Below are 24922 nucleotides of genomic sequence, written 5' to 3'. Positions count from 1 at the left end.
TCTGGGTTCTTAATATGCATGGCTGACAATACACAAAAATAGTGTGTTAATCCCATTTATTTTGAAAAAGGAAGAGGGAACATGTACAACTGGAGACTAGAAAGCAGAGTAAGAAAGAAGGAAAGGAACTATTACAGAGGTGAAAGGACCAAGACAGCACAGTGTTTCCAAAGCAAGAGAGAAATTTAAAAGACAAACAGGGAGGACATAATCACTGTGAAAAACTAGCAATGGTGTGGAGAACTGGGGCCACGCAAGGCTCAATCAGCAGAGTGGGGGGAGCAGAACTCATGTTGCAAGAAGAAAGCAGTAGAGAGGTAAGTAGAGACAAGTAGTACAGACTCTTTCACTATGTTCAGGTGTCCAGGGAAGAGAACATAGCTTGACTCTTAAGGAAGGGATTCTTCAGGTTAAGGGAGAGGTGAGCAGAACTCATGGAAAGATACATGTGGATGAGGAAAGACTGACAGGAGCAAGTTCCAGACAAAGCAAGGGGAGACAAGATGAAGAGCCCAGGCAGAGGTTTAGATTCAGGATGAAGGAAACAGGAGCACAGAGAGAAACAACAGGAGGTAGAAAAGAAGGAAGCTGGGGTAGAAGGAAGCTGAGGGGTTGTCCAAGGTTCCACTGATGCAGGGGAAAGGTCATCTCTCAGTAAGAGGGTTAAGCGTGGAATCACAAACTTAAAAGAGAAGGAGAAAATGTTTACAGCAGCCCCAGAACGATACAGGAACCAAAGGAGTTAAGCAACAGACTGCTGAGCAGAACAAGGGCCCAGCGAGGCAAGGTAACACAGAGCTTTCATGTATCCCATTAAGTACACTCTGCTGTTCGGTTTGAATGATCTATAGCAATGTTCATTAGCCCTACAGCAAAAAAGACACATGCTCAGGGCTGGAGAACAGCAGAGGACCCAGGAGGTCAAAGTCCCTAGGACGGCAGCAAGGTAGGACTGAAACGACAAATGATGCAGGTCTTCCCTGAAGAGGAATAAGTGAAGGCAAGGAAGAACAGACTAGGTGAAAAGTCAAGGGTGGCTGCACAACACCGCAAATACACTAAATGTCACTAGCGGTCAACTTCACGTGACTCGAGAGCTCTGTGTTCCCTGGGTAAACGTGCAGATGCTATCTGTGCAGTATCTTTCTGCTGTCCATTCATGTAAACTCCACTGACGACTTTCAGGACACACAATTAAGGCTGATCTAATAAAGCGAGAACACCTTCCTACAGTTTCGATCAGTTATGTTGCTGGCTCCTCATCAGAACATTTTCTAACTTCCCAGCCGCAAGGCCTGGCTAGAACACAGAGTATGGAAATTTCCTACAAGGCCGGGTGGAGAAGCAGCCCATTCCCACATGTGTAAATAATTCATCTTTGTTTCTTCCCACAGAGCACATCCTCTTTTCCTAGATTCATTTATGAAAGGCTGAAGGACGAAGACTCTCATTTTCATTCTTCTGGAACAGAGATTATCAAAATGCAGCCTACAGGTCCAAGGGGTCCCAAGACCCTTTCAGGTGGTCTGAGAATAATACTAAGATATCATTTGTCTTTTTCACTGTGTTGACATTTGTGCTGCTGATGCAAAAGCTCTGGTGGGTAAAAGTGCTGGTGCCTTAGCACCACTCAAGGCCTTGCTGGCAAACAGCACTGGTCCACTGTATTCTTCACTGCCACACACTCACAGAAAAGCAAACTGTTTCACTTGAGAAGGTCCTTAAGGAAGGACTAAAAGTTATTAATTTTATTAATCTTGACCATTACATATTAATATTTAATATTATTTTTTATATTCTGTGTGATGGCGTGGGAAGTAAGCACTGAAGTAAGTGTTTGTCTCAAGGTAAAGCACCTACAAGACTAAGCTGAGAGCTAAACTAGGGCTTTGCCCATGGAACTGAAAGAATGAGTGACAGACAAACTACAGGTGTTCGGACTTTGGTATTTGGGAGAAATTTATTCTTAAAAAAATAAAAATGAATGAAGTGAGCCTATCACTTCAAGGAAAACAAGTGACAATTTGTTGCTAAGGATAAAAAGTGAACTTTCAAGCAAAAATTAGAAGTTTGGAAAACCAGCCTCTTTAGCTAGACAGCTTCCCAGTATTTACAGACTTCTCTGATGACACAGAGGTGATATTAATGAATGTGATTTTTATATTATACAAGGAAATATGTTAATATTTGAACAATCTATATAACCTAGTGAACCAATATTTCCCAATGACCAATGTACAGTCATGTGCTGCATAACGACGTTTTGGTCACTGATGGGCTACATATACAACGGCGGTCCCATAGGATTAGCACCATACAGCCTAGGTGTGGAATAGGCTATACCACTAGGTTTGTGTAAGTACTCTCTATGATGTTCAGACAACGATGAAATCGCCTAACAATGCATTTCTCAGAACCTATCCCCTTCGTTAAGTGACGCATGACTGTATTATGTTGTAAAATTTTTATACCATGTTTTAAGATCCTTTCAAAGTACAAGACAGACCAACGGATTTTAATTTAGCAGTGAATGAAAAGTTCACTGATTGTTTTCAGATTCCTTATTGCAACTAACCCTTATGAAACCACCTCATCAATTTTTTGGTGTACCATCAAAAAACAATATTCTCAATTACCTGAAAAGGCTATTAAATATTCTTCCCTTTCCCAAATATGTATCTGTGTGAGGCTGGATTTCCTTCAAATACTTTCAACCAAACCCAGACATACCACAACAGACTGAATGAAAGAAGCCACTGTAAGAACATAGCTGTCTTCTATTTTCAAAAATGTAAAACAGTGCTATTCTATTTTTTTGTTTTGGATAATAGTTATTTTTCAAAGAAATATGTTATTTATGTTAACAGGTCATGAGTTTATTACCACAATAAACATTAAAAAACTTCTCAGTTTTAATTTTTAATATGGCAAATCTCAATAGATAAAACCACATAAACAAAAACTCTTTGAGATCCTCAATAATTTTTAAGAGCATAAAGAGTCCTGAGACCGGAAAGTTTGAGAATCATTGCTCTAAATCAAAGGTTGCAAACTTGTGGGACATGAGCCAACTCTGGCCCAAAGACATATTTTTGAAACATTTGAATCAGTTGCATACATTTAGAAATTGGAAAAACTCACATAAAAATCTTCAAAGAAATCAGGACATCTGGCAAGATCAGGCCCATATTTCCATATGGCATGAACCAACTGGTACAGAAGAGCAGCCACCCCCTGGACCAGGCAGAAGGTCTCTGGTTCAGTGCAAGGGCCATGCTCATTACCTGCCTGGCCTGCTCTCATTTCTGGGCATGTGACCCCTGCTTAGACATTTTGCCTCCGACACAAGAGAGATCTTTTTGTTGAACCATTCATGTGCACAGCACAGCATTTATTTGTAATTCTCATTCCTTACTAAATTCCCTGCAGGCTTGGCAACTCCCAACCACCAATTGGAAACTGGGGTAATTGCCAGAGTCTTGCTTTCCTTGATCAGTGACACATTAAATATGGCTCCCATCCCAGTCTATTCTGTGAAAACTAAGTAAGCTCTCCATGTTGTCTCTGGGAGAAAACACTGCCACACCCACACAAAGATGAATGGTGCAGGACAAAAAGAATCTTAAACTCTACTACCATCAGAGTAGTTGGCTCAGCCTCAAAATGACTTAGGTGTTAAATCAGGCTGGCTTTCAACACTAGTCAGATCTGTAATCCTCTTAAAGCTGTTCAAAGATGTCTCTGCTAAGAACTCCAGTGCATCTGTGAAAACTTTAGAAGTCTGTCCCAGGAAGCCTCACGTCCAAGAGACTCCTCTAGGGAGTCCCTAAGATATTTTTGGATCACTCTTGGACTGAGGACAAACTCTTTAGTACCAAAGCCGAGGGCTGTAAGTAGGATAATTTGCCAGCATGGGCTGATGAGTGACCCATGGCAGTTGGGTTTCTAGATGCACTTACTGGTATGCCGTGACCCTGAAAGCGTGGCACATCCTCTTCAGGAAGAGGGGTGGGGACAACAAAGTATTCTGGCAACCTAGAAGAAAGAGATGTCATCAGTTTCAGAACTAGAGGTAACTCACTAAATATGAAAGCTTGACTTCAATGAACACAGGACGCCAAGCAGGGTGGTATGACATGGACCACATTTCCCTGTTAAGAAAAGCCAGTGCAGATGAACTGTTGCTGGTCAAATCAGTTGGGGATCAGAGTTCAAATCCTAGCTCTGCCTCTGGCTATGCATAACCCTAGGGAAGTTATTCCACCTCTCTGGGTCTGTTTCCTCATGCATAAAATGAGAGGATTGGAATATGTGATATTCCTCATCATATAGTGACAATATAAACACCTGTGTTGCTTTCAGTCAGTCTAACACGAAAATCAGTAATTATGACAACTGCTGCCAAGACACTTTATCAAGTGCTCTGACAACAACATATAAGTGCTTACTATATGCCAGACTCTCTCTCGTTCTAATTACTTAACACAAATTATTCATTTAATCCTCCCAACAACCCTGTGAGATATGCATTATTATCATTTCTGTTTTACAGATAAAGAAAGGAGACATAGCACTAAGGCCCTTCCCAGGTTACACAACTAGTCAGCATTAGTGGAGCTGGGACCTGAGCCCAAGCAGTATGACTTTAGTTCTACAGGAGAAAATTTAGGTTCTCACAAGAACAAACCTCCTAAGTAGCAGGACGTGGAAAAGTCAGGTTTTCAGAGTTGCAGTGATCAGAGATATATGGGGACACCATCTCTTCCTCTAATTAGCAGAAGCAGGTTTTATTAATAAGGCCACCTTAGTTCTACCACTGTGGAGCTGTAAACATCTTTCTCTCCAAAAGCTCGAAATAAAGGCTCATGAGAAATAAGAAGGTGCCTATGGTGTAAGAACTATGATGGAAAATAAGCAGATGGTGTTTGGATGCATGCTGCATGTTTGAAGTAAATCTCTTAAGTATTAGCTCATGCATGGGAAAGATGGATTTCCTGAATGGAAGAGATCAGAATTTGACTGTGATCAAGCTGTTAGATCTAATCAATTCAAGGGGGATGAAGCAACATTTTAAACCTCATCATGGAGATGTGATCATCAAAACCCAGACTATGGGAAACTATCAAAAAATGGCCTGGTTTCTTCAAATAAATTGCAAGAAAAAGATGATTCTATGAGAATCTATACATTAAGAGACTTCAGAAACCTATCAACCAATCGCAAGATACCAATCTCACTGAATCTTTATTAATAATACAACAGATAAAAAGATGAAAGATAAATTAATTAAAAAATTTATAAAACAATGGGGAAAATTTGAATACTCACTGGGGACTGAATGATGTTGTTAATGTCATTGATTATGACTCCTAGCAACGCTGTGACGGCAGAGCACCTGCTCAGTCTTTTTGTGCCACCCTCTCACCTTCCAGTACTGTATCAGACAATGCTCTGCTGCTATTCACAGGGTTTTCATGGCCATTTTCTATAGCAGTAGGTGGCCAGGTCCTTCCTTCTAGTCTGCCTTAGTCCAGAAGCTCCGTTGAAACCTGTCCACCATGGGTGATGCTGCTGGTATTTGAAATACTGGTGGCATAGCTCTCAGCATCACAGCAACACGCAGTCACCACAGTATGACAACCAACAGGCAGGTGGTGTGGTTTCCTGACCAGGAAATGAATCCGGGCCACAGTGGTGACAGCACCAAATCTTAACCACTAGACCACCATGGTGAGTGATATTAAGGGGTTAATGTTAAATTTGAAAGGCATGATAATGGTTTTATGGCTATATTTATAAAAATAGTCCTTGGGGCTGGCCCCATGGCTCAGCAGTTAAGTTCACACGCTCTGCTTCAGCAGCCCAGGATTTCACCATTTCAGATCCTGAGTGCAGACCTAGCACTGCTCATCAAGCCATGCTGAGGCAGCATCCCACATCGCACAACCAGAAAGACCTACAACTAGAATATACAACTACGTACTGGGGCACTATGGGGAGAAGAGGAGGAGGAAGAAAAAAAGATTGGCAAGAGATGTTAGCTCAGGTGCCAATCTTTAAAAAAAGGAGTCCTTAATTCTTAGAGATGGGCACTGAAATATTTATGAATGAAATTTGATGAGCTCTGGGGTTTATTTCAAAATAATCCAGAGGAGTGGGGGAGCAGGTGGAGGCATAGAGAAAACAGGAGTAGCTATGAGTTAATAACTGTTGAAACTGGGTGATAGGTAAAAGGAAATTCATATTCTCTTCTTTTACATTGCTTGAAATTTTCCATTAAAACAACCTAAAAAGTAATTAAGAAAAAAGCCCCCATGATATTGTGATGTAAAACCAGGTTTGGGAACCACTGGTCAAGGCTAAGATACCTCAAACTATCAAACCCTGGAAGAATTACTTGGCTTCTGAGGTTGTGAAGCACTTGGAATATTTTCTTCTACGTCTACTTGAGTGGGTGGGCAGAAAGGCATCCCTTCTTCAGGTGTTGTTGCTGAAGTAAAAACCTCTTCACAGACCCATGGCTCTCAAACTCAGGTGGTCCATTAAAATCATACGGGAAGATTAAAAAACTCCCAATGTCCAGGCTCCAACCCAGAACGATTTAATATCAGAAGCTTAAAAGCTTTCCAGGTGTGCCATCAGGATGAAAGCTGTGGTTCTAAAAGACCCTGCTGGGGGCCAGCCCTGTGGCCGAGTGGTTAAGCGGTTAAGTTCGTGTGCTCCACTTGGGCAGCCCAGGGTTTTGCTGGTTCAGATCCCGGGCATGGACATGGCACTGCTCGTCAGGCCATGTTGAGGCAGTGTCCCACATGCCACAACTGGAAGGACCCACAACTAAAATATACAGGTGCGTACTGGGGGGATTTGGGGAGAAAGAGCAGAAAAAAAGAGAAAGATTGGCAACAGTTGTTAGCTCAGGTGCCAATCTTTAAAAAAAAAAATAAAAAAATAAGGGACCCTCCTACTCAAAGTATGCAGCAGTATCACCTGGATGCTTTAAGGAACGCAGATTCTCCAGACAGACCCCAGACCTACAGAATCAGAATCTGCATTTTAACAAACCTCCCAGATGACCTAACTGCACATAGACTGTGAGCAGCACTGTTCCAGATGGCAATTTACAAATAGACCACTGTTTCTCAGATAGTACAGCCGAGTCCCCATGGGTTTGTTTAAACCAGATTCTCAGCTCCTTCCCCAGAGGCTCATTCTACAAGGCTGGGATGGAGCCACATTGGTTTAAAAAATTTGCATGTCTTCCCCTACTGGTGAGGTTGAATATTTTACGTTGGTTAACCAATTAATTTTCTCTTATAGTCTTTTACTGAAGGGGAAAAAAAAAAATGTCAGAACCAAGTACATTAGCATACGTATCATGCAGTCACTCAGGAAAGGAGGTTGCGCAGAGATGGATAGCTGCACACCAGTGAGGGGAGTCTGAGTTGTCCCTCCCATCTCAATGAACTTGAGGTGGTTCTATGGAGCCTCTGCCATGAGACTCTGGTGTCTACAAGCAACGAACCCTCCCCCCTCCTTGGAAAGCACTCATTTTACTCATTAGGATGAGTTTCGAATCCAAAGTAAACAGCCTCTCCAAATATGGGACAACTTTACTCAAGACAAGTTGTATGATCCACTCAGGCACAGCCCTACTTAGGGCGCAGGAACCCCCAGAGTGACAACATTAGAGTAGCAGCGTCTTCCTGTGGCAGCGTCAGCCAGGTCATAGGTTCCCTCTGTGTTATAGACACCCCACAGGGTTCTGGACCTTCTGATACCTTCACAGGGAGGTGGGATGAGAGAAAGGCTTTTCTGAAAGCACAGGCTCTGGGACTGCAAGAGCCAGCTCTGACCTTGGGAGAAGGTGGAGAGGACACTCAGTTTCTTATTCTTATCCAAACTGACTGAAGCCCCGCATAGCTACAGGGGCTTTCATTCATTCATTCAGTCAGTCTCCTATTTACTGAACACCTCTTACAAACCAGGCACTGTACTTGGCTCTGAGGATATAATGATGAGCAAAACAGTATCCCTGATTCCCCAGAGTTGACAGGTTGCAGAAACAAGCATTAACCAAATGGTGACAGATAAAAATAAGCTCACAACCACAGGACGTACTGTCAGGACAGGCCTGCGGTGTGCAATGAAAGCTCTCACAAGGAGACCTGACCTAGTCCTGGGAAGGCTCCCTAAGAAAGTGACACCTGAGTTACGATCTGACAGATGAAGTGGAGGTAACTACACTTGTGTAGCTAGAAGTAAAAGGAGCATTCCAGACAGGAGACAGTACAGGCAAGGTCTATGGTAGGGTGCGGTATGGTGAGAGAGGTATACACAGTCAGAGAATCAGGCAGGAGTCAAACCACAGAGGGCCCTATAGCACTCGTTAAGAGCATTGCCTATATATAGACCAAGAACAGCGGCGAGCCACTGAAGCAGGGGATAAGATGATCAGATGCACACTGGAGATGCTCGCCCGGCTGGCTACACAGAGTGCAAGCTGGGAAACAGAGAGATAGGAGAGTCCACGCAGGCAGCCACCACAGTGGTCCAGGTGAGAAACAAAGCACGGCTTTTCCCTATCAGCTCCACGTGACAGAAAGGCAGGAATGGGGAGTGCATGGCTGGGGCAGTCCAAGGGGAGTGCATCTGCACTGAGCACGCTGAGCACCAAAATCTTGCTACAGCTCCATTCTCTCCACTGACCACTAATTAAAAGCTTCCCTCCTGCCTTCTCTACTGGGTTCATTATTGATGTGCTGACATCTACGCAAATACCAATGAATTCAACTGGTATGTGGCAGGATTTTTTTAAAAGCAATTCTGGGAATGGGAATGCCTTCTATCAGTATCAATATCACATTACAAAATTTTCCCTCCTAGGAGCGGGGGTTTCTAACCTCTTTCTGAGCAAGAGCTAGCTTTTCCTTTTCAAGCTTTGTGGCTCTAAAGAGGGGAGGGGGCGGGGGGGAGTGTCATACAGACACTTGCCCGCAGGCCGCTCCCCAGTCACCCCAGTTTACGCTGTGACAGGAAGGCTAACCTTATAAATGTTTGAGAGTGATCAAAACCAAAATTGATCTGAAGAGGTCCATCAGAATCATGAAAACAAAGTGCTCCATGAAAATACAAGTTTATGAAACTGTTGGTAGGTATTGTGGAGTATGTTTCAAAATGATACGATTCAAGTTTCTAAACGAGGATTATGCAGAGTCATCCTTTAAAAATGTAGGTCAGAGAACATCACGCCTCTGCTCAGACTTCTCCTCATTGCAGTAGAGGTTCTTGGGAAAGCCTCCTGACCTGGCACCCCCAGCGCCCCTCTCTGCCCTGACCTCACTCCTATGGCTCCATCCCTTGCTGGTTCCTCTCCAGCACCTGGGCTCCTTGCTGTTCCTCATGCAAGCCAGACAAGATTCCACCTCAGGGCCTTTGTTCCTACTGTTCCCTCTGCCCGACCAACCCTCCCACCAACACCTCCAGCACTTCCTAACCCCTTGCCTGATCTGTTTTTCTCCATAGCACTAATTACCTTTTATTTATTTTTCACTTTAAAATTTTTTTTTAAGATTGGCACCTGAGCTAATAACTGTTGCCAAACTTCTTTTTTTTCCTCCTGCTTTTTCTTCCCAAATCCCTCCAGTACATCGTTGTATATTTCAGCTGTGGGTCCTTCCAGTTGTAGCATGTGGGATGCAGCCACAGCATGGCCTGATGAGTGGTGCCAAGTACACACCCAGGGTCCGAACCGGTGAAACACTGGGTCACAAGAGCAGAGCACAGGAACTTAACCACTTGGCCATGGGGCAGCCCCGGGGCAGCCCCAGATTACTTTTTAATACACACAATGAGTCATTAGCCTATCGTCGTTTTCCTCCCTTGAGAAAGCAGCTCCAGGAGGGCAGGCATTTCCGGGCTCTCTGTTTCTGCTGCATCTCTAGCAGCTGGGATGCTGCCTAGCACACGTGGGCACTCAAAAAATTTTATTGAATGAATAAATGAAGTGCTCGATAAAAGGAAAGCAAATACATAATATAAATTCAGAAATGCCTCTAAGAGTTTTACACTTAGATTACAGATACAATAATGGGGTGAAAAAGACTCAAATTCACTTTTGAATGTTTTAAGGAACGCTTCAAGGGTTTCTTTAAAAAGCAGAGTATCGATGTGGAGAAAGTGGAACACTCATACTGCTGATGGGAAAGGAAAATGGTGCAGTTGCTGTGGAAAACAGTCTGGCAGTTCCTTAAAAGGTTAAATGCAGACTTACTATATGACCTATGACCTAGCAATTCCACTCCGAGGTAGAGACCCAAGAGAAACGAAAACATGCATCAGCACAAAACCCTGTACACAGATCTTCATAGTAGCGTCATTCATAACAGCTGAAAAGTGAAAACAACCCAAATGTTCATCAACTGATGAATAAATAAAATCTGGTATATCCATATCATGGAATATTATTCAGTAATAATTAAAAAATGAAATTCTGGGGGCTGGCCTGCTGGCGTAGTGGTTAAGTTCATGTGCTCTGTTTCGGTGGCCCAGGTTTGCCAGTTTGGATCCCAGGCATGGACCTACATCATTCATCAAGCCATGCTTTGGCAGCGACCCACATACAAAAAATAGAGGAAAATGGGCACAGGTATTAGCTCAGGGCTACTCTTCCTCAAGCAAAAAGAGGAAGATTGGTAACAGGTGTTAGCTGAGGGCCAATCTTCCTCACCAAAAGAAAACAAGGAAATTCTGATATATCCTAGAAAATAGATGAGCTTTGATACATTACGCTACGTGAAAGAAGGCTGGCATAAAGACCACATGTTATATGATTCCATTTATATGAAATGCCTAGAATTAGGCAAATCTATAGAGATAGAAGTAGATTAGAGCTTGCCTAGGGCTGGAGGAGTAGGGGGCACCTGGGGAGTGACTACTAAGGGGGGGTATGGGGTTTCTTCTTGGGATGATGAAAATGTTCTAAAATTGACTATGGTGATGGGTGCACAACCCTGTGACTATACTAAAAACACTATATTCTTCAAATAGGTGAACTGTATGGCATGTGAATGAAATCTCAATAAAGCTGTTAAGAAAAGCCCAGCCCTGAAGGCTTACCTTTCACTGACTCGATAGCCTTCATTGACCCTCACTGCCTTGTACTTCATGTTGCCCTTGGTCCGCTCCAGTTCCCAGCACCAGTCCTGAAGTGTTTCAAACATCACGGTGTGGTTCTTGGGATCGGTGGCTAACAAAACAAAATTTAAAAAGACAATAAAATCTTGTCCTGAAGCACCGGTATTTTAATGATGTGAGAGTGGATCCTCAGGCCCAAATTTCCTCCACTAAGCCCTTTTTTTTAAAAAAAGATTTTATTTTCCCCTTTTTCTCCCTAAAGCCCCCCGGTACATAGCTGTGTATTTTTAGTTGTGGGTCCTTCTAGTTGTGGCATATGGGATGCCACCTCAGCATGGCTTGATGAGAAGTGCCATGTCCGAGCCCAGGATCTGAACCAGCGAAACCCTGGGCCGCCAAAGCGGAGTGCGTGAACTTAACCACTTGGCCACGGGGCCAGCCCCATACTAAGCCCATTTTTATCCAAGCAGAATGAATTCACTGCTTAGTCCTAACCTTTTTCTTTCTTTATTTTTTGGTCATTAATCCAAAATTACAACCAAAGCTCTGTCTTTTTATACTGGAGAAAAGAAGTTGTTCTTGTTCCATTCCTTGCAAAAGTAATTTATAGCTTCACTTTCAGTCATCTGACCATGAGATAATTTATATAACATAAAAAGATCCTGTGAAGTACTAAAAGACAGGGCTGGTACAAATGCTAAAATAATAAAATATTTTTAGCCTTACCAGTGTGTGCATAGGATGGCAAACGTATTTGAATAGCATGTCAGACTCCTGAATGTAAATCCTCCTTCAAGTGGAAGATGCACTGCCAGCAGGAGGACTCTCCAGTGTGACACCTGGTTACTAAAGGCCATGAACAAATCAGACAGCCACAGCGAAGGCCAGGGCCTGCCAACTGATGGCCATGTCACGCTGACAGGTACTATGACCCTAGCCATGCCCTGCTACTACCTGCCAGGAGATGCCCAGGTACACTGCTCTCCAGCCTGGCAGATGTGTCCTTGCTCCTCTCCTGAGCCACAGCATTGCTTGCTGGGGGTGACACGCACCACAATAGTCTTGGAAATTCACACAAATCAGTTAGCTCAACCCCTTGCATATCTTAAAAACACAAGCCTTCTGGGAAAAATAAAATCTGATAAAACTCCCACCTGCTCCTTTTAATAAAATCAGATCATTGTTAAAAGGATGATAATAAGAATAATGATAAAAACAGTAGTTAAGCTTATGTGTGCCAGGCACTGTTCTGAACATACTACCTTTATTAACTCAATTCTCACTACCGTATCGGGTAGGTAATACTATTTCCTCCATTTTACAGATGTGGCACAGAAAGGTCAAGTAACTTGCCCAAGGTCACAGAGCTAGGCAATGGCAGAGCTTGAATTCAAGGAAATTTCCATAAGGTAATAAATGCAAAAAAAAAATTCCCCATGGACATAAATAATAATACTCCAATTCAAGCATAGTAGGTCATTTTCCTAGCAATATAGATAGGTCCTTCCCTAAAATCCCATGTTATAAGCATTTAAGACCTTTCATCTAAAGCACATCTGTAAATATTAAGCCTGAGAATAATTAAAGATGTTCAGATTGCAAAGCACCCACCTCTACAAATCCTTACTCAGTGAATAAGCTAATCAGTCAATTCACATCTACCAGTTGTAACGTTTACTTCTAAAAAAAAATGGAGGTTGGAAGGAGGAGAAAAGAAGGATGGAATCATACTAGAATAAAAGAGATGGAACATATCCTGAGCCTTCTGGCACAAAAAGCCACCATAGGTAATGAAACTGCCAGTGTGGATCAAGGTAAGAGTTTCCGCACAGAGATCAACATATGTTGGCGAGCCGAGAGACTGTCCTACGCTGGGTCCAGACCAAGAATCAGGATATGAGGAAGAGGCAGAACTCCTAAAATTGAGTATGATTTTTCAAACGTAAACCAGTAAAAGTTTATATAAACTATAGTAATCAACAAAGAAGTCATATTTTGTGTATCTTTCATTGCAACAAGCTGTTGTAAGGTAGGACCCAGTTAATTAGCAGTTGGACACACATCGACAGTGAAAAGATCTGTCATTCACAAAGATGAACTTACTGAATTAAGTAACACATTTTACGTTCAGCCTAATAGTCATACTATTTACGTCAATCTAATTCTCTGAACATAATCTGTCCTGAATAATACGTAGTTATACTCCCAACCCTCACTTAACAACTGTACCCAACGTGCCATGCATTTAACAATCTACAATCTTTACAACACTTCAAGGGAAGTATGAACACTGCTGTTTTTAAAATGAGACACAGAGGCCCAAGGGTTAAGTGCCATCCCTAGGATCACACAGCTACTAAGCAGCTGAGCAAGGATTTGAACTCAGGTGGGACAGACCTCGAAACTCATACCTTTTCTACTAAACCACCATAGTTCCCAAAACGTAACCTGCTCTCCCAGATATCTACTCTGCACATGCCAATCCTCTACCTAAAATACTCCTCTGGGCATAAGAGACACTCCCACACCCTCCACTATCAGCTCAGGCATAGCCTCGGCCCTCTGACTGCCCTCCCTCCCTCAGTGGGGTCGGAGACTTCCTGCTTCTGTCCTCATGGCCCCTTCCACCAGAGGATACACTGCTCAGCCGCCTGTTGACTTGATGCTCTTAGAGCGCAAGGATTCAGTACTGTTCAGCTCCATATCCCCACACTGCTTGACCCATAGCAACCATTAGATAAACGTTTCCCAAATGAGCAGTTAGTGAGAAAGCATCTCTGCACTACAGAAAGTCTGATCTATGACGTTAAAATTAACACGCCGCTTCCCTGACGAAAAGCACATGGCACACAGGATCACAAAACATCAACTTCCTGTGAACAGTAATGGGCAGAGCAAGTGAACAGACGGAGGGGAGCGGTCTAGAGAAGGAAGACGGACATCTGTGGAAACACTGCACAGCGCTACGCATTTTTAACGGCTAATTCAGATGACTGAAGTTTCTTACTTAAAGACTGCTCTCCTTCAGTGAACTAAAGAGAAAACATTTGGAATCTCAAGTTTTCTAACCAAACTGGGTTTTTGATGTGCTCTCTTATGTACAACTGTTTCATTTCCCCCAAAATATCTGTTGTAAAGTACATTCTGGTTTCTTAAAAACTTTCTAGAATGCAAGAGTCTTATTTTCTAGAGTCTTATGAAATGAAATCAAGTATATTAAAGTAGAAAAAGAACCCAGGACAATCAGGTTATTTCATAAAATAACCTGTATATAAAATATATATACAAAAAAGTGTGTGTGTGTGTGTGTGTATATATATATATATATTTTTTTTTTTTTTTTTGGTGAGGAAGATTAACCCTGAGCTAACATCCATGCCAATCTTCCTCTATTTTGTATGTGGGATGCTGCTACAGCATGGCTTGAAGAGCAGTGTATAGGTCCACACCTGGGATCCAAACCTGTGAACCCAGGCTGCCAAAGCCAAGCACAAGAACTTAACCACTATGCTACTGGGCCGGCCCCAGTAGGGTTGTTGTAAACTTGTCTCAATTTCGTTTCTTTATAGACTCACATTCCCAGTTACAATATATTGATTTTCTCTTTCATAAAAAACAAATAATCCCTCACAAAAAGTGAACAACCTAAAAGATAAGTTAAAGCAACAAAGATCACAGGAAAAAAAATAGAAACTTTTTTTAAAGGAAACTTGAGTCACCCAAGCAAGAGGTCACCAATTGTTTGAGAAGAGGAAAAACAAAACTCATGGCTGGGTTTTCTTCCACTAGTTTCAGGTAGGAATTGAAAGGGTCCTGCCTCCCCACAAATTAAAACCCAGCGACACTTACCCGTGCTGTTCCGTGCTGCGGCTGCATAGGAAAACAGGAACAGTCGTTTCAGCAGTTTAGGGGCCTGGGTGTGATGAATGATGCCACTCACAATCTGGAAAAGAACCAAGCAATGTATATAGTCAGGCTTTTGGCAGATAACACTGAGAGAGACAAGAACCAAGGTGTCTAGGTTTTCAGTCATGCTAACTCTCACCAAGGTCTGTATCCATGACTTCATCTCTTGGAATAATGCTAAACAAACAGAATGCTAACTATTTTGTCAGGTTTTCTAAAAGCTTTGAACTTCTAGGGAAATTTTTAAAACACAGTCTAACTTCCTAAAAACGAAGTGCTAAGAAAACTTAGCGCCATATTCAGATACCCTAAAAATCTGACATGTCAAAGACATACAGCTGATGTGAGATAATAACCAAGACTCATTGCTATTCTGATCTACTTGTTGCAGCCTTTAGGATCTTCTAGAAGATAAGGTAAAGAAATCAATCCACCACGCTTTTTGTGCGATGTTTCAAACAAAAGTATGTTTGCAGAGATGACTAAAATCATCATTCAAAATGAAAGTTTCTGGCTTCTCAGGGAATTTTCCATATCTACACTGCTCCTTTTCTGCTCAGAATAGATACTGGAATCGTGTTTATTATTCTAACTGAACGGCCACACCACCTGGAAGAAAATGAAGGGGTTACCTATAAAGTATGCATAACTCACTGCAGCCAAGGACAACAGAGGAACTAGCCTCTCCCTGGCTTTCCCCTGATGTATTCATCACCATGACAGTGGCAACTTTGAGACCTTCAATATCTTCATTAGAGAGACCACTATAACCAGCTCACCCAGTGATACACCTCAATTTGCTGTGGCAACCAGACTAAGTTTACTAAATGTCCAAAAGCACAGGCTCCTTTGGTGATTCGGCTTTGCCCACATGACCCACGTACCTCCTCCTCCTTCCACACGCAGCCACTACCTCCCAGAGGGAAACCCATTCATTCCACCAGGGGGTCCCTGCTACTGCCTTTCGAGAAGGCTGTTGCAGGCTGGGGAAGAGGGTGCTTCCAGCTGCTCCGTCCTTCCCTTTCCCGACCGCGTCCTGATGCTGGTTTACCACCTCCCACCCTGTAGAGGCTTCAGGAATAAAAATGCTATGAAGTAAAGGGCTGAAGGTAGTATGTGCCAAGATAATGCAGTCATGTTTACCAAATTATCTCTCAATTCTAATCAAAGCATATGAGATTATAGTCAGATTCAACTTTACAGAGTAAAAAGTGCCCCTCAACCTTCATGCAATGTAAGCAAAAACTAGAGTTAGAAGGGAAAATCTGACGGGAAATAAAACCTGAAAACACAGGCAACTAGTTACCCTTTTGACTTCCTCTTCTTTTGTGTACCTCAGACAAAAGTGGAATACCCGGAGGTCCTTGCAGTGGATGATGAGTTTCTCAGGGTATTTCTTCAGTTGTCCAAATAGAGTTTTTTTTTTCTCATCAAACACTAGACATCAATGATGAAATCAAGAAGGGAAATCATGTTATAAGGCAACAAGCTAACATTAAAGAAACAAGGTAGACATTAACTTCTTAGACGCCTCTCAGAAGTGAGAGGAAAGGTGCTACCTTCTAGGTACTGTCAGCACCAAGTGGTTGAGTCCCACTCAGCAGGGGCCCTGGCTCTCTGAAAACAGTCAGGGTTCTTCATTCCTCCGGGGTAAGCACAAGACCAAAATGGACAGGCCACTGATGGCACAACGGACTCCACTGATGTGCAGAAAACCCAGCTCCGAAAGCTGGGGTTAGAAAGGTGGAAGGGAGATCACCAGTGACGTGCTTTGGGGACAGTCAACTCCTGGGTTTATGGCTAGGGCCCATCCTGACACCTTCCTCCCTGTCCCAGAGTTTGGACCACGCAGCACCTACTGGTGTTGGGAACATCGTAAATGGCTACTGAATGATTTCTGAAAAAGCCCTGACCTCAAAAATGGAGAAGTGGAGCAGAGAGAGGCTTGTTTAGGAAGCAGAAAAGACATCCAAGTGCAGTACAACAGACCCTTTTCAGACTCGCCTTTAAAGTAAAACCCACACAGCTAACACTGATAGCAAAAAGTATGACCAACATCTAGCACATAAAGGCATCGTGGAGCATTAGAAAAAACAGGTTCCAAGTTCAAGTCCAAGCTCCTCCAGCTCAGTGACCTCAAATAAGCCACTTCACATCTCAACTTTATCATCCATAAAACTGATTTAAACAGGATAAATATGTGAAGAAATTTCAGTAAAGTATAAAGGACCAAAAAAACATTATCATTATCAGCTATACTTTCAAAGGCTGGCAACACCCCAGGGAAAAACAGACACTTACCTCCATAAATCTGATCAACACAGTGGAGTGTAATGTCGTTTTCTCCTATAACCTTATTCTTAAACTGGGTTTCCTAAAAGATTCAAAAGGAAACAACTGTGACTCATTTCTATGCACTAGACATTTATAGGCAGAGCAAATCATCATTCTCCACTTGCACATTAAGGGAAATGGTGGGGGGATGGGGGGGATGGGTGAAGGGAGTCAGTCAAAGGTACAAACTTCTGGTTATAAGATTAAGTCCTGGGGATGTAATGTACAGCAGGGCGACTACAGTTAACAACACTGTACTGTATATTTGAAAGCTGCTAAGAGAGTAGATCTCAAAAGTTCTCATCAAAGAATAACTTTTCTAACTATGTGGGGTGATGGATGTTAACTAAACTTATTGTGGTAATCATTTCAAAATATGCACACATATCAAATCATTATGTTGTATACCTTAAACTAATGCAATATGTCAATTATATCTCAATAAAACTGGAAAAAAAATAAAGAGTGTACACCTTAAAAACAAAAAAACACAAAAAAACCCCAGGGAAATATAGCCACCTCCCTAGGAAAGGGACGATGGAGCGTGTGAGAAATGCTGGTGAGCACTTGTTTTTCAAACATGCCACTCCTGGGCTGCTCCCAGGCAAGCCTGCCATGCCACACATGATCACTTTGAGAGGTGCTGGGAAGTGGCATGCAGGCTAAGATTTCTCCACACACATGCAAACAGGTGAGTGACAGTGAAGCCAGCTTTAGGAGAAAACACCGGGAGGTTCGAGTTTCTGTAAACAGTGTCTTTATACAGGACCAAGCCGTTCCAGAGGACAGCGGCACAGGAGACCACCCTGTAAGACAGCAGTGGGGCTGCTGTTTAAGAAGTGAGGGCGGCCAGGACGGCCGGGTTTCCACGAAGGCACAGTGCTCTCCGAGTGGGGTGGGCCGTTCTCTCCTCGCTCCACTGCTCGTTCTTCAGAAGCAGGGACAAGTCTCACAGGGACACTGCTACTCCACGCAGAGTACATAAACATAAAGTAAACCCAAATTCAAGTGCTGCATTCAGCATCGGTTTCATAACTAAATTCACTTCCTGAATTTGAGAAAGAGTTTAGTATAGAGACAACAGGGGGAACTAGTCTATTTGGGGAGATGTAATTCCAAGGAGCGATATACTGTGCTGAAATACAGAAGAAATTAAGAAAAAGTTGGTGTCAACCTATAAAATCAAACACAAGCCAACCTGACATGAGGCACAGGTGGGAAACTTTAGAACAGTCCTCCCAATGGAGAAACCCCATAGGATAGAGAGAGGCCTAGTGGTGAGGACTTCTGTCCTTTGTGTTTCTGTGTATTGAGGGGGAAGTCATTGAGAAGCTGGGAAAAAGATAAAGGGTCTGCATTTGCACTGCTTCCCCAAAACTCAGCCAAATGCAGCTCATACATACATCATTATCCAAAGCAGATTCGTCATCACCCAAGAAAGCAATCTTGAAGTCTGTGCAGACAAGTTTCCCATAGATGCCACGCTGACAGGAATCTTCCTGGACATACTTTAGTACTGTGCTGGCTTCACAAAGCAGCTGTTCACCTGATCGAAAGCAAAACAAGTCCTCATGGAACATACAGTGTAAACAGTAAAAGCTTCCCCAGCCCTAATTACGCAAAGACAAACGGACCATACAGTGCAGCACTCCAGAACTTCCCACTATGGCAGGCGTTGAAAAACGTAGAAGATGAAGCAGAGTGGGGACCACTGATAACTGAAATCGCAATGGCTCAGGTACACCTTCACACAGGCATTTCTCTATCTTCTTACTGTGAGTGATGGAAGTTTCCATGTAGGTGGAAATGATCTCAGCTATACTTGCAAGCGAAGATCACAGTGTTTTCATTACTCGGATGCAAACAGATGTTCCACAGAAGCAATACCCTAAATGAGAGCCAGAAAGGCTCACTAGTGTGCTTTAGAATGTAGATCTCAAGCACTTTCCTGTGAGAGTGGGCCATTTCTCACTGTGGAATTGCTAGAAGAGAGCGGGGAGTCTCCCTGGCCACAGGGCTTCCAGGCAGCTTCCTCAGATGCAGAGTTGCAGCATGACCACACTCATTCTGGCTCCACAGACATGGATGGGAGGAAAAGGGAGGTCAGAGGTTTGTGGGAAAAGAACTGTTTCCTGTCTTTCTTAGTTGAGAGAATTTCCTCCCAGTGTGCCACCTTTCCTGCTCTATCTGCAGGCCCCCAGCTCACAGGAGAAGCCATATTTCCTGGAGATAGAGTACTTCCCTTTACAGTCAAGAAGATTAGGATGGAGGGGTAGGTAAGCATTCTCTGCTCCCCGGATTCAGAGGGGCTCATGAGGGCTGGAGGTCTGTCGGGGGAGGGCAGGAAAAGAGAAGGATATGGGAGAAATGAAAAACTAAGTGTAAATACTTCACAACGAAAAAGAAAAGGAATTTTCTTCTCCTCCAAAAGACAATCATCTCCCCCTCAGAATTTCCCTCTGGATGTCTCCTTCAATGTCTTTAAATTTACTTTTTGGCTAAAAATTCAATATGAAAACAAAGAAGAGCTTCAGACACTAAGACTATCAAGGAACACATATTATGGTATCTTTTTTCATCCTCCAAGGGGTTAATTACTAAGAAAATATTGGAAGATGGCTCAGTCACTAAGTCAGCCTCTAGAGAGAGCACAGAGCTTGAAGAAAACAATGAAGTCAAGGCCTCATTAGGGTTTAAAATAGTCCCAGAAAAAGTGCCTCAGCTAAGTCCAAGGTGGATGATACATGAGCAAGGCTTCTGTGCTTTCAACTCCCAGCGTGAAAGAACTTTCAATAGTGAGTGTCTCCCCACGACCAGGCAAGCTGTCTCAGTCCATGGCCATGAACTAGAGACTGGAAATTGGCATGCAGTGGCTAATCCAGCACCCAGGTGAGGCTGTGCAAGCATGGCGTGCTGCTCCAGTTATCAACTCATGTGTACAGACAGAATCTTGATCTCCATCCAGTCTAGCAAACTGGGGCTCAGAGAAGTTAACTACGAGCTCACAGCTGCACACCTAGAAGGGACCATCAGGTAATCCAGAGGATGGGCGAATGTACCAAACACTAAGCTAAAAATAAAAGTTGATTTCAGGAACTATAACCCAAGAAAAGGAAAGACAATAGGATGTATGGACTAAGGTTTAGGCCATTATTATAGGAAAAAGCCTTTGAAGCTGAAAAACATTTAAAAAAAAGTAAAGGGTTCTGATATATTTACCAAATAATGTGGATCAGTCAGAAACTTGCACATATTCATATCCCCTCAATAAACTAGAATAAAACAAAAAGTACCAGAAGCAGACCATTGTTTTGGGAAAACGTCCCTTAAAAACTTATGAAGAAAAAGCTGTTTGAGATTGGAAAGAAGAAAGTGGAAGAAGAATTGAATGCGCAGCTCCCAGGATATCCCATATATGGAGAGGCTACGCCACCAAGTAGTTTCTGTTTCTGAATTCAGACATGATCAAAACTTGACTGAAGTTACAGAGTCCCTGTCCTCCATCTCAAAAATATCCAGCCAATCCAGGCTCTTTGGTGATGACTGCAGAGCAGAGCCTGGCAGCCCCGGGGCTGGTAAACCCCAGCATGTATTGAGTGTAGCGTTCTGAGAGGGACCAGGATTTTTCTGACTGGGGACCAGAATACTGGATGGGGCCAAGAAAGGCAACCTGAAAAAGGCCTCGTTTCTTTGTGAAAGAAGTGAGAATTTCCCAGGTTTATTTTTGTCAGCTTGGGGGAGGGGAAAATAAGAAAAATTCTTTGCAGATGTTGTCATACTCAGACCCAGGTGTGTGGTTACTGAACTAAAGACCTTGATATTTCTGTCCAACTCATTACTGTCACATGCTGTCTGGAAGAAAACAAAGGAGTTTATATATAGTGATACTAGGGATGACATAATTTATCATTGGCTTTGAGCTGCACATGAGGTAGGATGCTAGCATGACTGTTACCTGGCAACAAGTGAAGAGTTACTTCCTTCTCTGTTACTTCCTTTTCATTTGTGTGAATTTCCTGAAAGAGAAGAGCAAATGGTAAGATTTTTCTTTGTTTAAGGGCTCAAAATGAGTAACATAAAGCCATGCTTTCAGAATATACACTAAGAAAACATTTACCCTCAGGAGTTTTTTGTTTATTTGACAAGCTAGTTACTTTCTTAAAAAGTATTTTTAACTAAAGGAAGACAGAAAATTCCAACAAATTAGTTCAATGTATTAAACTAATTACTTAGGACTGACAACTATTAGTAGTCCCAAGCAAAGGGGCAGGGATGGGCACTCCCTATCTAAAGGAACAAATGTCACACGGCAGCTCAAAGTAAGGCAGCTCAAACACAGAGTCAGAAAGAGAACAGAAGACATTCCACAAAATGATTCCCCTCTTCTTCCAAGGAGAATCAAGAATTGAAAGCAAAAGAAGGCTTTTGAGAGAAAAATGGGCATACGTAAAGGGCTTAAAGGTAAGAATAGGAAAATATGAATGTATCAAGTCAATACTGATCCATCTCGGCTGTGGCATACCATGACTCACTAAAGACAGCTGGGAACACTGCGCATCCTAAACTATCCAAACCCACGAGACAGCGCCACGAGATACAATCACTTCTAACAAGGAATCAAGGCCAGCTTGTGTGTCACTGTCTGTCAGTGAAAATATCTTCAAGTGCCTCCATGTTGGGTCCAGTGTTTATTGGATATTCAGAGATAATCAGCATAATCCTTAATGAATTAACGAACCAAAGCAACAGTCAGAAATGACTGTTAACACAAAAAGAGAGGCATGATGGGCCTCCCAATCTACCACATCATCAATGAGGTATTCTTGCCAAAATATCTAACCTCAACCTGCTGGAACTTCTATATTAATCTACCAATTTATAACAAACACTGGACAGAGAAACATGTTAAATGACACCACAGGGACGCAAACAGTCAAATCCTGACTGGAAAATTCTACAAGACACAACCAGTTTTGTCAACAAATAAAATAGGAAGGTTCTTGTTTTGTTTTGTTTTTTTGGCAGAAGGCTCTGGGTGGTATGAGTTTTCTGAAGTTGTTAATCCAGACTAAAATACAGGATGAAAAGAAAGGTGGGAAGAGCTGAGGCAGGGAGAGATTAGACAGCCCATTTTGAGGCTGAAGAAGAAAGTCCAGGCTGTTTCAGAGAACCCATTTTGAGCATGGTCTATTTTAGAGATGGCTACAATTTCCATCCCAGGAGATGCCAATAAACCAAGTCCCTCTGAGGCAGTGCTTCCCAATCTTGGGAGTGTCAGGTCATTTGGGGAGCTTGTTCCCTCTACAGACACTGAGGCCCCACCACATGCCTGAGGAATCAGTGTAGGGGAGGCAGCTGGGCCTCTGGTTTTGCAAAAAGCTCCCCAGATGAATCTCATTCATTGCTCTAGGTGATGCAAGAGGGACTATTCTTGCATACATAAACGATATGAGTATTTGGTAATTTAGAAATTCTCACTGAGAATTTTCATCATCTGTCATTGGCAAAGAACTAAATTGAAGTATAATTATTTTTGACAGGTCTATCATCTTTCTCTGAGGAGAGAGCAAAGCTCTTCATTAAATTCTATTAGCTGTTAGAAAACTCTAGTGATCATCTTGACTAGTGCTTGGAATTCAGTTCAAACATGAAGCCAGAGTGGAGAAGACTACCCTACTGTTACGTCCACAGAAGGATCATCTGATGATGATGAAGAATTTATACTATCCAAAACTTCCTACATCAATAGTTAGTGGATTCTTTTTTCACATTCCAAAAACAAAACAATTAGGAGATACCTTTTAGGATTCTGTCCTACTCCAAACTGCCTTTCCCCAGACAACTGGTCCCGGCTGCTCCAGCGTCCTGGAGTGAACCACCTCCTCCCCATCAACCGCACAGGGAAAAGGACAGCAATTCCGCAAAGGGCTAGTCATTTTCTCTCTCCTAATAATTTAGAAGAAGAGCTAAGAGAAGCTAATCAAGCTGGCTGCTTAAACTACAGACTTGTAGATTTGGCCACAAATACGGGGAAGCAGAGAAAGCTGTTCTGCAGAGAGTAAGACACATGAAGAGGATATGTGGAGATGCAAGCCCAACCCTGGACACACACAAACAACCATGGCCCAGACTCCCACGGCTTTCCAGGCTTTAGTGAGGCCCAATCGCATGCCGCACCTTTGAGCCACAGTTCCATGAATCACACCTGTATGTTTATAATAAAGCTCTTTGTTAACACAAATAGCTACAGTGGGTTTCTGCTGATTGCCACCAAGGGTAGTTTTGACTTAGGTCAATGCATTAACAATAAAGAAACCACAAATGACCAGAATCATGTCACGCAACATGTCAAGGTACAGTATATCCAGAGCCATAGGATTAGGAACCAATGTCATAGCCACTACCTCATGAGTAAGATGGGCAAGAAAGAGTAAAATGCCAGAACTAGCATCCACTGCCTCAAGTGTGTGGGTTTTAGACAGAGTGAGGATGTATGAGGCCCCCAAACCATAAAGCCTCATAGGATTTTGCCATTATTCAGCTGATAAAGCCCTCTGAATGGCTTTCCATTGCTGCTACCCACCACAATCCCTGCATGACCTCTCTGCGTGCAGAGGCACATACCCTGCCCCCCACCCCAACTGCCATACACACATCAAAGCAGAAGCTAACTTAAAAAACCAGTATCACTCTTAGCCTTGTCATTTCCAAACTAAGGCATATATATATATTTTAAAGCAGAGGATGATGAAGATAGTTGAGGTTTGCACATGGAAAGGGACAAAGAGATTTATAAGAGACAAAGATAATTTAAACGAATCCATACCAAGCACTAGTAAAGAGGAGCTTATGGTCCCGTGGGGAGAAGAGACAATACCAACACGCCTGTCCAACCATAATACCATATGATGGATGCCATAATGAAGGTACTGACATGGGGCAACAGGAGCACAAAAGAGGGGACCTAACTGTGTAGGGGGCCAAGAGAGGGAGGAGAGGGAGACTGGTCAAAGCACGTGCTTCTAGGGAAGCGGCTTGTAAGGAATGTGCAGGAGTTCAACAGATGGACAAGCAGACAAAGAGGAAAGAAAAGAGAAGGTGCAAAGACATGGAAGCAAGCAATTCTGCAAGAGAGGTGAGAAACACAGCTGGGCGAGTGGTGGCTTGTAGGCCATTTTAAGGAGTGTGGGCTTTACGCTGTGGGCAGTGGGGAGCAAATGAAGGCTTTTAAGCAGGGGAGTGAATAAAGCACATAGCATTCACTTTCTCCAATAAATGTCTTTCAGGAAAAAGCACAGGACTAAATCAGGAACCTGGGTGGGTTCTAGCCTACAAAGATATCAGGAGGATTTTGGCTGAGTGTCCTGACCTCAATGCCCCCATCTAAAAGAATGGAATTAAGAGCTGTATTGCCTGCCTTGTGAGATAATGCGTAAGACACCTATCCAAGATCAAAATTATGATGGTGAAGTGAGCTTGAATATTTGTGTCCAAAAGGAGGCAGGGTCCTAGGTGGCTTTCCCTCACTAGAAACAAAAAAGGAAGACTT

The 24922-nt window shown here is 42.8% G+C and overlaps 1 protein-coding gene across 1 annotated transcript in view; it reads right to left on the bottom strand.

The window, feature by feature from the left end:
• MTMR12 (myotubularin related protein 12) overlaps positions 1-24922 on the bottom strand; it is a 69083-nt gene that overhangs the window by 18235 nt on the left and 25926 nt on the right. Inside the window, exons 2-8 of the mRNA XM_046671694.1 lie at positions 21329-21389; positions 18777-18919; positions 17341-17413; positions 16346-16476; positions 14983-15076; positions 11116-11245; positions 3960-4035 (exon numbers count right to left, since the gene is read on the bottom strand). Of these exons, the coding sequence (XP_046527650.1) occupies positions 3960-4035; positions 11116-11245; positions 14983-15076; positions 16346-16476; positions 17341-17413; positions 18777-18919; positions 21329-21389 (708 nt within the window). The remainder of the gene's footprint in view (positions 1-3959; positions 4036-11115; positions 11246-14982; positions 15077-16345; positions 16477-17340; positions 17414-18776; positions 18920-21328; positions 21390-24922) is intronic.

The sequence above is a fragment of the Equus quagga genome, chromosome 9 (assembly GCF_021613505.1).
Source record: "Equus quagga isolate Etosha38 chromosome 9, UCLA_HA_Equagga_1.0, whole genome shotgun sequence".
NCBI classification, from domain to species: domain Eukaryota; kingdom Metazoa; phylum Chordata; class Mammalia; order Perissodactyla; family Equidae; genus Equus; species Equus quagga.
Note: the sequence above shows the minus strand (reverse complement) of the source record. Positions and strands in the feature narration are given on the sequence as shown.